Raw genomic sequence first — 14,470 nt, forward strand, 5'->3', positions numbered from 1 at the left:
CAACTGTCTGAGGGATCCTAAGGATAGATTGGGAAACACTGCTATACATAAATACCATTGAAAAGCTAGATTCTCCATAGACAGTCAGTAGACAACTTCATTACTTTATATATGGCCTCTGATGTCTAACAGAAATCTGTAGCTTTTCAGCTTTGGGCACTGCAATGTACTGAATATAGTATAAAGAATATCACAATTACCACTACTGTACTCCTTCACTGAAGGACAAAAAAAGTTGCCAATGGTTACAAACCCCACTGAGATGTCGAAAAGGCCATAATGCTTTCTCCCTTCTCTTGTCAAATCCTGAAAGTGACAAAGACAACCCATATATCCCTGAACAAGAGCCAAATCATTTTATACAAAAACACAATACACAAACAATCAGCCAATTAGAGACTTGCATGCCAATTTAGTTTAGCTGCCTGCAGCTAGGTATCGCTATTATATTGGTCTTGGATGAAAAGCATCTTTAATGACATATGAATAGAATACTTAGGCAAGGTGGTCCCCTGTTTCCAGAAATATTTCCTAAGAAATACACATCCTATAAAAGTTTAGATATTTACACAATACATCTTCATATAGATTTATACATCTCAGTGCAACATATGCCACATGCTTATTCTGGTATTTAGTCTACCATATTGCATAATGGAAGAGAATGAGCAATTTGCAAGCAAACCTTCTTGGGGTGAAAGTAGCAGTATCACCCCTAGTCGGCAACAAATGCATTTTTGTCTTGGATTTTGGGGTTTGATGGATCTTATGAGCACATTTTTTTAATAGCATAACAGTTTGCTATATGAATAACATCAATATAAAATTGACATGTAAGACAAAAACAAAAAAAAGATACACATTGAAAAGAAATGAAAACCATCTTTGGAACGCTGTGCTACACAGCTAACAGGTGTACAACACTTCAAAGCAGGTCTCCTGCAATTCTACCCTCTTTACCCTTAGAAGAAAAAGATTAGGTCTGTTTTACTAAGGGTTCTCCCTTTCCTAGGTCTGCAGGAAAACTCTTCGATAAAGTAGGCCCAGAGGAATTTAGGAGGCGGCTTAAGGTCATTCATTTTTCTGCCAAAGAAATCTTTTTCTTCTTAAAAAAAAAAAAAAGTCCCTGGGCTTTCTTTCCTTTCAGAGATTCTGCCTTGGGCATCATGCTTTCCGTTGGGCAAATGAAAACTATTCTGCAAGTCAGACATTGCATTACGACTCTGAAAAGAAAAAAAAAAGCCTGTGGAAGAGTTCCTTGGGGGCCTCCCTTATGGGAAAAAGAAATGCTTTAATTAATGTCAGCACACAAAACAAACAGAATTTATCTTACAGTGACATTCTGAAAGAATCAGAAAAATATCCATCACTGATAGTAAAGAAAACAATGTTAAAAGTGATTCGGCTATAGAAAGTAATGCAATAAGAATCCTGATGTAACTTGTCCGTGGTGCTCTATTCAGTAGTAAGTCAAGAACAACCCAAAATTCCCTGTTTCAAAATAACTCACCCATTCATTTCATTTAAACCCGTATATTTACAAAGGTGCCTGGGGGAAAGGCTCATTTGAAAGGAACATTCCTTCCTCTTCCCCTTTAAAAACAAAAATAAAGATCTTTTACTAATCCTTAAACAGGATCAAGATCACTATTATAATAAAGCCTGGGGTAAAATTATGTCATCTAGGATTGGTGGGTGGATTATAATTGACTGGAAGACTGTCACAGTTCTATTATCATAAAACCTGAAAGGCGCTTCCAGCATAGAGGACCCATCTGTGCCCACCATCCATCTGTTTAGACATGATTGGCAAAGTGGTAGGAGACTCGCAGTGGTTGCCTTTGCCTGAAAGGAATGAACCACAGGATCTTCCAGGGCGTGCCAAAAACTTCTGAGAAGGTCTGCTGCCATGGCTTTCGGGCTCTGGACCTGCGGAAGACAGCGTTATTAGTGAGAGGCAGCACTCCCAGTGTGCACTTCACTCAACTGAAACAATACAGACTGCTTGGGGATCCATTAGTTAATTCTGATGAATTGCGTCCTCACACATCACAAATACAGCTTTCCTTTCATAATGGTGAGCAGCTGAGGCTGAACACTGGGAAGCAGAAACTGTATCTGCCTAGCCAGAGCTCAGCTTGTAAAATGAAGACTACTCAAATCAATAGAAAGCATGTCAACACACTAACAATTTGTTTTCCATTTCTATTTTCTTTGGGGAGAAAAAAAGGACTCAGTCCACATGCATGTACTGTAGGAAAAATGGAAAAAAATATCATCAGTAAATACTTGCAGAAAAGTTAATAATGAAAATACAATATAGATTTTTAAAAGACATTTTAAAAAGCTATTGCTTTCCAACAGGGCGAGAGCACAAACAGGGGATCTCACTCAGTTGGATGGAAGTGTGGCAGCTTACCAAACATTGCAGAAGATCAGCTTTATATATAAATGCAGTACATTCTCTATTAAGGACCCCATGCTTCCACACGAATAGTGTCCCGACATACAGAGAAGTACAGCTGCATTACTTTGATTGCACAGTGATACATTATTTCAAAATTTAAGAAAACAGACAATATGAGCTAAAGAAATATGATTATGGGCTTCAAAAGAATTTTCTATATAGCCTGAACCCAAGGGTGATGGCAATACTGTCCCTGCAGGAGGATCAATTTTGGGCTCTTATATGAGACAAAAGAGAGGTTATATATTTTCCTATACACCATAGTTGGAATTCTTGAAACTGCAATATTATATTTGACTGCCTAGAATATCAGCTATAACTGTATTCTTAGAAACTAAGAGCAAATTAGAAAAAAATAAACTATATTTAGTTTCACATAAACCTAGTAATAACAGTTTAAATAAGGCATGGCACAGTGTATATAGGAGAAAAACTGTGGAGATGGGAAGAGGATGAGCATACTCCATTTCTATTTGGTGCTATACGACATGTTCCTTGTAAATTACATCACAATACATACAGCAAGTGCCAGTTCAGTGAACTATTTCTAGCTCACTATTGGGTCAATTTTCAAACCCCAGCACGCGCAAATACCGGGAGATACGCGCGTGGCTGCGCCAAGCCCATTTTTAAAGCAGCCCAGTTACGCGTGTATCTCCTGGTATGCGTGGAAGTGCTGGGTCTCTAAGAAGGGGCGGGGTCTGGGCGGGGAAGTGGCCAGTACCATTAAGGACCTCGAAACTGCATCGGAACCGGCTCACCTGTGAGTCCCACAGGGAATGACAGCAGGTATTTATGGAGTACTGTGCACATGTCCTGCAATCTCCGATTGCAGCCACTGGGGCCCAGAGCGGTGCTGGTGCCCTTAGGGCCCATGGCGCTTTTGCACTCACCAACGCAAAGCCACCATCGGGCACCCAATGACTCTGCACCCAGGGCCTTGACGGTGCTAAACCGAACTATAATCAGTTCGATGGTAAATAGCTCCATCCCTGGTGCCACAGGTGCTCACGGATGTCGATCACCCAGGGTCCAGATGGGGCCTCAGCCTGAAGGTATCGACCAAAGAAGCCATGGGTGTGTCTGCAGGGAGAGACCCTGCAGCCTACCCACAGCTCACAGATGCCAAAAAGAGCAGATGACCGCCAGTGCCAACGGCAATTTCCCATGGCTCACTTACTCATCCAAGGCTGTCGATGCTGTGAGCACGATGGCCTCACAAGCATTATGGCTGACGAGAGCCTCGCTAGCGCCCATTAACAATGATGGTGTGCGCATCCTGGCAGGGCCTCCAATGCTGGGCTCGTCAGCTGAAAGGATGGCTCTGAGCTTCTCAGTGCTCCGTAGTGGACACCACCCAGGAGTCTTGAGGGCACCGGACCACCACGTACGGCTGCACCAGCGCACCAGGGTGCCTCGAGTAGATGGCTAGCACTGCATAAGAGGCCAAAACAAACCTTGTCACCTGAGGGCTTCAGAGAGCCCCAGCGGTCGATGAATTCAGGGGTGACAAGGGCGCTCAATGGCGAACCCGATGCCTGGCTGGTGGAACTTGACATAGTTGAGGCGGTAATGAGAGGCATTGGTGGTCTGAAAGCCTCTATGGTGGCCTCCCACCTCAATGGCCTTGAGGGCATTAATGGTATTGGGGCAGCATTGCATTGTGATGGCACTGAGATCCTGCTAGCACCAAGGCCGTGCACCTTGACGACCAAGTGGGGGGCCGTGGCATCAAGGGTATGCGTCTCAATGGCATCAAGGGCTGCCGCAGCATCGATGCTAAGCACCTTGACAACATCGAGGGCTTGCCACCTCTTCGACCTCGACAGCCCCGAGAGTGGCCATGCATGCACCTTGATGGATTAAGGGTATTGATGGCATCGAGGGCTTCACAGGCATCGAGATCACCATGGCATCAATGGTACCATGGTCACCACAGCATTGAATGCAGCAAGAGCGCCGAGGCATTGAGTACAGCGAGTGCACCATGGCGAGTGCACCGAAGGCACCGTGACAACGAATGCATCAAAGGTACCGTGGCATCAAGTACATTGCGTGTGCGGCATCGAGGGCACCACAGCACTGATAGCAGCGCAGTATCGATGGCAGCGTAACCTCGAGACATCAGCAGCATCGAGGGAGTCAACTTGCACTGTACTCTGTCCCCTCAATGCTCAAGCTGGTGCAGTGAGACTTCAGTTCCACCGATGCCAACGACACAGAAGGCCACTACAGCATTGTGGGCGGTCACACACCTCGATGGCCACAAGGGAGACCTGAACCTTGACGGTGTCAAGGGTGACCATGTTACCCAAAGATGGGCCTGGTCCCCGACACAGGCCCGACATCGATGCGTCAGATGAACAGTGCGCGCTGGTCAGAGCTGTGCATGGGCAACTGGTTCATGGGCCAGGCACCGAAGTACAACAGCAAGTTACTAGCTCAGGCTCTGCACACCCTCTCTCTCCCAGGGAGACTGCATGGCCAAGGCTGGCAAGCAGGAGGGGAGGCAACATCATCCAGGGCTCCTGCCCATGGAAGCTAGTTCCTTGAGATGTGGGGAGGATGAGCTCTCCCCTCACAGAAATGGCATGGTCCTCGATCCTTCCACCATCTGAATCCATCGATGCCAATCGATCGGTGAACCGCCATGGAACTCCAGCCTGGGTAGAACTCAGGCGAGTCCCCAGACTCAGCAGCCAACATGGATCAGATGGACTGCATAAGTCAGTCCTGTCAGCACCGTGGAAAAAATAGACAGAGCAAGGAGAGGACACAGATATAAAAACTGCAGAAGCATTTTAAATTTTTTTTTTTAGTAACAGACTCTGCCAGACTGCTCAGGGAAAAGCCCACCATGCGGCCTGTATGAATATGGTCAGTACAAGAGACGTCAGAGCTGAGAAAATGAAACTTAAGAAAACTGATTTCCTGGAAACTAACAGCAAGTGTAAATGGCAGAAAAAACACCCTAGTAACAAGGCACATATACATGCACAAATTTACTAATTGGACAAGGGATAAGGGGTGGGTAAACGCAGACACCTGTTGATTGGCTGAAGGTAAACCTTTATAACGCTATGCACTAGCAGTAGAGCACTGAGTAGGTTTGAGCTTGCACCATTTGCTTTGTAAAGCTTGCTACTTCTGAAGAAACCACGCCTTTCTTCATAATAAACTTCACTGTTTGACTTTTAAAGATGGTCTTTATCAGTCTTACTTTATCCGAGGTTTATTCAGGCCAGAAGACAGCTAGAAAGAAGGAAAAATAGAAGAATAAACTACTTTAAGAGAAAAGGGAAGAAAACAGCTGCAGCTCTAAAAAAAATCACTTATAAAAACTGCGAGAAGAGAGCAAAGCTGAATACCATGAGCACACGGCTTCCGCAACCGCAAGGCTCTGTGGAAAACGAGAGACTGAGGGACTCTGCCTAGGGGGCAGGGTGATGACTACAGCTGCACATGCTCAATAGGGCATGCTGAAAGCTCTAGATTCTTTGAGATCACAGTTCTGTGTCAGGCTTCATCCAATGATGTCACCCATGTGTGAAGACTACCATCCTGCTTATCCTAGGAGAACTCCACGTCACAGCCTTGCAGATCTCCTCCACGGGAACTGCTCGTAAGTGGGCCAGCGAAGCTGCCATGGCTCTGACAGAATAGCCTTGACATGACCCTCAAGATGCAGTTCCCCTTATGCATAACAGAAGGAGAAGCAATCTGCTAGCCAACTGGATAGTGTCTGTTTGGCAACAGCAACTCCCAATCTATTCCTGTCCAAAGAAATGAAAAGTTGGGTGGACTGTTTATGGGCTTCTGCCTGCTCCAGATAGAAGCTAAGACTCTCTTGTAATCCAAACTGGGCTGAACTCTTTCGCCCTGGTGCAAATGGGGCCTGGGAAAGAATGTTGGCAGGATGATTAACTGCTTAAGATGGAAATCCATTACCAGCGTAGGCAGGATCCTAGGATGCATACACAAGACCACCATGTCATGAAAGAACTTAATATAAGGTGGATAAGTCACTAAGGCCTGGAGCTCACTGATCCTGCACGCTGAAGTGACTGCCACCAAAAATATTACTTTCCAGGTCAGGTATTTCAAGTCACAGGAGCGTAGCGAGCTCAAAGAAAGCTTTCATCAGCTGAGCCAATACCATGTTTAGGTCCCAAGACACAGCGGGAGGCCTTAGGGGAGGCATCAATTGAAGCAGGCCCCGCATGAAACATACAACTATAGGCTGTACAGAGATGGCATGCTGCCAATTGCACTAAGATGAATCCTTACATAGTTGGTTTTTAAGCCAGCCTCCGAAAAGTGTAAGAAGGTAGTCAAGCAGGTTTTGTGTGGGGCAGGAGAACGGATCTAGGGCCTTCTGCTCTCACCACCTCCACTTCAGTCTGTAAGACTTTCTAGTGAAAGGATTTCTGGAAGCCACAAGGACCAGAGATACATCCTCAGAAAGATCAAAAGGCTGCAGGATTAACTTTTCACATCCAGGCTGTGAGAGACAGGACATAGAGGTTGGGATGCCGCAGCCTGCCCTAATCTTGCTTGATGAGATCAGAGGAGGTCCCTAGATTGATCGGGTTTCCGGATGGACAATTCCCACAGAAGTGGAACCCAGACCTGTCTCAGCCAATGAGAAGCTATGAGGATCATAGTCTCTCTGTCTTCGTGAAGTTTCAAGAGAGTCTTCACCACTAACAGAATCGGAGAATAAGCATACAGAAGATCCTTGGTCCAATGACGGGCGAAGGCATTGAGGCTGATTTGCTGTCTGACCTGGACAGAAGCAGAACAGAGGTACTTTCCTGTTGCAGAAGGATGCAAACAGATCTACGTCTGGGCTCCCCCAGAGGGGAAAAAACTAATTCGCTATACCACCTGATCCAGGGACCACTCATGGGGTCTGAAGGCTCAGCTCAGCCTGTCCGCCATTACGTTCTCCATTCTGGCTGGGTATCTGGCCCTGAGCACCATCCTCTGGGCTAGGGCCCAGGACCAGATATGGACCGCTTCCAGACATAGGAGGTATGATCCCTTGCCTCCCTGCTTGTTGATATACCACATAGCTACTTGATTGTTGGTCTCGATCAGGACAATTTTGTTGGACAGCTGATCTCTGAAAGCCTACAGCATGTACCTGATCACCTGAAGCTCCAGGAAGTTGATGTGACATCATATTTCCTAGGCAGACCATAGGCCCTGGGTGTGGAGCCCCTCTACATGAGCTCTCCACCCCAGGTTCCATGATTAGGACAATTCGAGAAAACCCACCACGGAGTATTTTGGGTATGAGCCTGGAAGCTCTGGGTGGCCTCACGTCACTGCAAGGCTCTGTGCATGTGTAAGTGTGCCAAAAGAGTGACATGGACAGTTTCAACATGTGCCAGGCTGATACCTGCTGGCTGTGTTGCACCTCTGTCGCAATGGTCACCAGAGCGACAGCCCTCTGGAGTGGCAGAAAGGCCCTGGTTTCAGCTGGGTCTAGCAGGGTTCTGACAAAGTTCAATTGAGGTGACAGACTGAGAAGGGACTTTGTGTAGTTGAGAACGAACCCTAGTGATTCAACACCCGAATGGTCAAGCGTATGGACCAGATGGACCCTGCCTGAGACGTATTCTTGACCAGCCAATCATCCAGATACGGGAAAACACACTGCCACCACGGCCAGGCAGTGTGTGAAGACTTGTGGGCAGACAAATCCAAATAGCAACACATGGTACTGGAAGTGCTATTTCCCTTCCACAAATCGGAGATACTTCCTGTGACTTGGGAAGATCTCAATGCAAGTGTATGCATCCTTTAAATCGAGGAAGCATAGCCAATTCCCTTTTTGCAGGAGGGGAATCAGGGTATCCAAGGAAACAGTCTTGAACTTTTATTTTTAAGAAACCTATTCAAGACCCTTAGGTCTAGGGTGGGATGGAGTCCTCCTGTCCTATTTGGAATCAGGAAGTATTGAGAGTAGAATCCCTGCACTCTTTGCCTTGGTGAGACAGGTTCAAACACTCTGGACATTAAGAGGGTAGAGAACTCCCATAACAGTGCCTCAGGGATCTGTATTGGGACCTTTACTTTTCAATATATTTATAAATGATCTGGAAAGAAATACGACGAGTGAGATAATCAAATTTGCAGATATAAAATTGTTCAGAGTAGTTAAATCACAAGCAGATTGTGATAAATTGCAGGAAGACCTTGTGAGACTGGAAAATTGGGCATCCAAATGGCAGATGAAATTTAATGTGGATATGTGCAAGGTGATGCATATAGGGAAAAATAACCCATGCTATAGTTACACAATGTTAGGTTCCATATTAGGTGCTACAACCCAAGAAAGAGATCTAGGCGTCATAGTGGATAACACATTGAAATCGTTGGTTCAGTGTGCTGCGGCAGTCAAAAAAGTAAACAGAATGTTGGGAATTATTAGAAAGGGAATGGTGAATAAAACGGAAAATGTCATAATGCCTCTGTATCGCTCCATGGTGAGACCGCACCTTGAATACTGTGTACAATTCTGGTCGCCGCATCTCAAAAAAGATATAATTGCGATGGAGAAGGTACAGAGAAGGGCTACCAAAATGATAAGGGGAATGGAACAGCTCCCCTATGAGGAAAGACTAAAGAGGTTAGGACTTTTCAGCTTGGAGAAGAGACAGCTGAGGGGGGATATGATAGAGGTGTTTAAAATCATGAGAGGTCTAGAATGGGTAGATGTGAATCGGTTATTTACTCTTTCGGATGATAGAAAGACTAGGGGGCACTCCATGAAGTTAGCATGTGGCACATTTAAAACTAATCGGAGAAAGTTCTTTTTCACTCAACGCACAATTAAACTCTGGAATTTGTTGCCAGAGGATGTGGTTAGTGCAGTTAGTATAGCTGGGTTTAAAAAAGGATTGGATAAGTTCTTGGAGGAGAAGTCCATTACCTGCTATTAATTAAGTTGACTTAGAAAATAGCCACTGCTATTACTAGCAACGGTAACACAGAATGGACTTAATTTTGGGGTACTTGCCAGGTTCTTATGGCCTGGATTGGCCACTGTTGGAAACAGGATGCTGGGCTTGATGGACCCTTGGGCTGACCCAGTATGGCATGTTCTTATGTTCTTAACAGTATTTCCTGATGCACTATTGGCCCCCAAAACGGGCACGGAGGAGAGCTCCCCACTCCAGAGTGGTTGCATCTGTGATTAGGACAATTTGGGAAGGGGGATTTTGGAAAGATATTCCCTGTTCTAAATTCGAGAGAACCTGCCACCAGGACAAAGAATCCCAGAAAGACAGAGTGATTCGGATGCGAGCCTGGAAGCTTTGGGTGGCCTGATGCCACTAAGACCTCAAGATCCATTGGGTTCTGCACATGTGTAAGCGTGCCAAGGAAGTAACATGGTCGGTTGCGGCCATGTGGCCCAACAGCCTCAACATATGCTGAGCTGACATCTGCTGGATCTATTGAATCACCACCGCTGTGGATGCCAAGCTGACCACCCTGGATCGCGACAGGAAGGCTCTTGTCTGAGCCATGTCTAGCAGGCTCCTAAGAAGTCCAATCGAGGTGATGGGTTGAGATGGGACTTCGGATAGTTGATGACAAACGTTAGTGACTCCAAAACCTGGATGGTCAGATGCATGGACCGATTGACCCCTGCCTGAGAGGTACTCTTGACCGGCCAATTGTCCAAGTAAGGGAAAACATGCACTTCCAACCTGCGGAGGTGCGCCCCCACCATCGCGAAGCATTTTGTAAAGACACATGGGGTTGACGCTAGCCCAAACGGCAACACTCTATACTGAAAGTGCTGTTTTCCCACCACGAATCTGAAATACCTCGTGACTTGGGAAGATCTTGATGTGAGTGTATGCGTCCTTTAGGTCAAGGGAGCATAGCCAGTCCTCTTTTTACAAATAGGGGATCAAGGTGCCCAGGGAAATCATCTTAAACTTTTCTTTTCTTACAAACTTGTTCAAGGCACTCAGATCTAGGATGAGACGGAGACGTCCTGTTCTCTTTGGAATCAATAAATACATGGAGTAGAATCCATGCCCTTTTTGCCCCGGTGGTACAGGTGGCCATTAAGAGGGAGGCGAAGTCCATTTGTAGCACTTCCTGATGAGTTACTGGCCCAAAGATGGGCTGGAGGGCAATTTGGTGGGATACCCAATACATCTGGTGGACGATGGGTAAAACCCACTGATCCGAGGTTACACTAGCTAATCGGTTTGCAAGGAACCGCAGCCTGCCCCCGACCAGAGGATCCATCATCCTGGGTACAGGCAACTGGTTTATGCTCCCTATGGCTTAGTCAGAAAACCCTGTGCCCTTAGTTAACTGAGGAGCCAGTTGGGGCTTGGGAGCTCTCTCCTGTCTGGAACGGCCGAGGGAGCTCTGTTGGTGTGTACAGGATTGAGAAGGCGGAGGATAGTGCTTCCTTTGGTAAAAGAAAGACTTCCTGTCTCGATGGCCTCCTGGATGAGGACGACATGTCCGGAGTGCTGGTGGAGCGCTGCTGAAGGGTTTCATGATGGACTCGGAGTTGGGTCACAGCATCCTTCACTCTATCTCAGAAGAGATTCTCTCCAGTGCACAGCACATCAGCGAATCGTTCCTGCACCTCTGGTCTGAGATCCAAGGCCTGCAGCCATGCCAGACTGCAGGCGCTGATTCCCACTGCAGAGACCCTAGATGCTGTTTTGAAAACATCATAGGTGGCATGGACCTCATGTTTTCCACACTCCAATCCCTTGTGCACCAGTGACTTGAGGGTGTCTTGCTGCTTTTGAGGTAGCTGCTCAGCTACCTCCTGCACCTGCTTCCAGATGTTCCACAAGCAGCGATGCAGGCAATAAGAATGGCACCTTGGAACACCTTCCTCCCAACAGCGTCCAACACTCTGTGTTCCTTTCTTGGAGGCACCGAGGAGTGGGTCCGAGAGTGCTTGGCCTCCTGAGGGCGGATTCGACCACCACCAATTAGTGGGGCAGCTGACGCTTATAGAATCTGGCAGCCTTCTGGATGAGGTAAATCCCGTCCACCTTCTTATTCATGGGAGGCACAGTGAGGTGTTGTTCCCACATCCTCAGCAGTAACTCCGTAAGGATCTCGTGTACTGGGACCGCCATGATCTCCTTAGTCGGCTCCATGAACTGAAGAACCTCAAGCATTTTGTGCCTGGCACCTACTTCAGTCAAAAGCTGGAACAGGATGGCCTCCAACATCACCCTGATGAACTCTGTAAAGATCAGGTCCTCAGGCGGGGACCTCCTTCGCTGCTCTGGAGAAGGGTCTGATGGGAGACCCTCCAATTCCTCTGAGGATTCCGTCTGATCATCCTCCCAGGGGTCATAGGGACCCTCATCCTCACTGTATATCCACAGAGGGTGGAGTCCTAGGTGCTTGGCTAAAGTCCAGAGGTGAAGGCACCAATGGAACTGGTCAGTGCCTGGGATACCCAGTGTCTTCAGGGTCTGGGAAACAAGGGCTGGTAATTCATCCTTGTGGAAGAAGCGAAGCATGGTTCGGTATGGTTCCATCCCTAGAGGGATTTCTCCTTCCAGGGAGTCGCTCTCGCCCTCAGATGAGTCTGGAACTGAGATAGGGTGGCTCTTGGTTAGGCGAGCCATATCTCGAGATGTCCGGGTAGCGCTGGGAGGATCCTGAGCATCCAGGCGGTGTTGAGCCTGGTGCATAGCAGGGGCTGGTTGTGCTTGAACGAAGGTTTGCAGCCCTCTAAAGAATTCCACCCAGGAGAAGGTTCCTGGGTCCATGTTGATCCCCGGGGTGGTTAGAGTAAGTGCCCCCCGAAGTGGCCTCCTATGGCGGAGCCGAGCCGGAGATACATAGGTCCGGGGTACAATCATCAGTAGTTCCGGACCCCTCTCCCGACTATAGGGGGCCAGGTTTAGGTTCCCTTTGAGCTTCATGGCACTGCTGGCACATGAGGGCCTCCAATTCTGATTGTGCCACTCTTATGCGGCAGGCTGAGCAGAGGGAGGGGCCTTTGGCCTTCTTGGTCGGTTGTGCCATGTTTGTGCGGTGGCTGCGCGTGTAGTTATGCGCATGGGGGCGGTTAGTTATGTGCGCCGGGTGCGCCTCGTTGCGTATGGCAACATTGGGCGTGCGCAAATTAGGTGCGTTGGTCGACCGACCTGCCCCGCGCCGGACGAGAGGGGAATATGGCACCGACGATCACGCTTACAAAATGGTGCGCGCCCCCCCGGAGGGTCTCCACTTGTGTGGGCCCTTGCACCGGATCGGGGCGCAGCCAACCCGGGGCTGCTCAACCCTATCGGTGCCCTTTAAACCTCGCTGGGAAAAATGCTCGATACAGCTGTTCGAGCTCTGGAGACCAGAGACTTAGATTAAAAGGTTTCTACCTTACCTGGTCTCGACACTTACCGATTGCATGCCGGGCGGTCTCCAGCTGCGGTGAGTGAGGGAAATACCTTCACTTCAGCGCTCGAATCTGCACCTGCTGCCTTTAAGCCACCCGGAGGGGCTAAGTCCATGCCGGGATTCGGCTGCCGGACCAAGATTTACCTCTGAGGGATCTCAGAACTCACCTCAGGAATTCTCGACTGGGGGAGGGACCCTTAGGTATCACCGCAGGAGAAGCGGGGCTCAATCTTCCTTAGGTACATTTTCTTCTTCTTTGTTTTAAATTGTTACACTATTCTAGTTTGTGGAATAGTGTCCGCATCTGCTGGGAGACGGAAAATACTGAAGAGCTAAGCTTCCTGCACGGGTATATGTAGAGTGACGTCAGATTGAAATCTGACTCCATCTCCCATCTGCTAGCAGAAGAGTACAATACCCATTGGTCCTGAGTCCATCTGGCTACACGCTAGGAAAGTTACTATAGAGGTAGTTTTTATAGCCCCTACAAAGCAGACGGGAGAGAAGGAGAAGGGAAGGGATATGCAAAACTCTCTATCCAGTAACGTCTATTGACTAACTCCTTACAGCTTGAGCCAAGGTTCCTGGAATTGGTCTCTAGCTCTGCTGCTCAGGGAGGTTGCCTGCATTAAAAGTTACCTGTAAGCTCATGGGTCATGGCCTTAAAGTCAGAGGGCCAGGGATTAAGGGGAGGGAAAAGCTCCAAGTTGCAGCCCTATGGTACCTTTGTTTCACCCCTCCCATCCCTCTCAACCAGGCCACAGGCATACCGTGAGTCAGCAGAAAAACTGTTGCTCTATTTAAGGTTTCACTTACATATTTGCCCATTCTTTCTCCTCTAGATACTTACATCTCTTCACAACAGTTAGACATTTTTTCTATTGTTGTAGTATCCTGTTAAAGAAAATAAAAACAAGAAACAATGCATCAGAAACATTTCTCTCAAATTTAGGCTAATTTCATTTGGTGTGGGGGGAGGGCAAAGAAAAAGAACCTTTTATGAAGTATTGCAATAACTGGACTATAGCCAAGTTCTTTATAAAAGGAGTAGAATTAATGAAGACAACCATTTTACAATATAGTCACAAACCCTTTATATAGTGCAAGCAATCATTCTGCAGATTCATTAAGTTGAGCGTTTGCATTCTTCTGTTGTAGTTAATACTAAACAAGTTATAGAGGCTTGATTATAACTATAAAATTATGTGTGCTTTGTGTGTTCAGATAAGTATTCTACTAAGCACTAAATGCTTGCAACAATGCAATACTTCCAAAGACTCTTTTCACTCAAAATGGACTCATCAGAATCATTTTACAAAGTATTAATTGTACTTTTACAGAATAGGTTTATTTAAAAAAAAAAATTAAAAAAAAGACAAAAACCCCCACTGTGATTTAATAAGTAATTTTTGCCAGCAGTAAAATACTTTTAAAAGTAAATTTTCTTTAAATGAGATGACAAGAAAAGCTTTAGATTTTATGGTCTGTTCCAAAAATATTAAAATGCTAACAGCGCCATCTATAGGATATTGACAGTGGTTTCTAAGGCCCACAGAATATTGCAAACACTGTAAACCTAAGCAGTGTTTCAGGGAA

At 46.8% G+C, this 14,470-nt stretch overlaps 1 protein-coding gene across 2 annotated transcripts in view; it reads right to left on the reverse strand.

Annotated features, from left to right (window-relative positions):
* Positions 1-1,107: 1,107 nt before the first annotated feature.
* The window catches only part of ZDHHC21 (zinc finger DHHC-type containing 21), a 98,618-nt gene continuing 85,255 nt past the window's right edge, over positions 1,108-14,470 (reverse strand). Inside the window, exons 5-6 of one of the 2 annotated variants that reach the window (XM_029605688.1) lie at positions 13,725-13,768; positions 1,108-1,929 (exon numbers count right to left, since the gene is read on the reverse strand). In XM_029605688.1, the coding sequence (XP_029461548.1) occupies positions 1,797-1,929; positions 13,725-13,768 (177 nt within the window). In that variant the 3' untranslated portion in view covers positions 1,108-1,796. The remainder of the gene's footprint in view (positions 1,930-13,724; positions 13,769-14,470) is intronic. The other variant, XM_029605717.1, reaches the window with a different exon arrangement.

Source organism: Rhinatrema bivittatum, chromosome 1 (genome assembly GCF_901001135.1).
Source record: "Rhinatrema bivittatum chromosome 1, aRhiBiv1.1, whole genome shotgun sequence".
NCBI lineage: Eukaryota > Metazoa > Chordata > Amphibia > Gymnophiona > Rhinatrematidae > Rhinatrema > Rhinatrema bivittatum.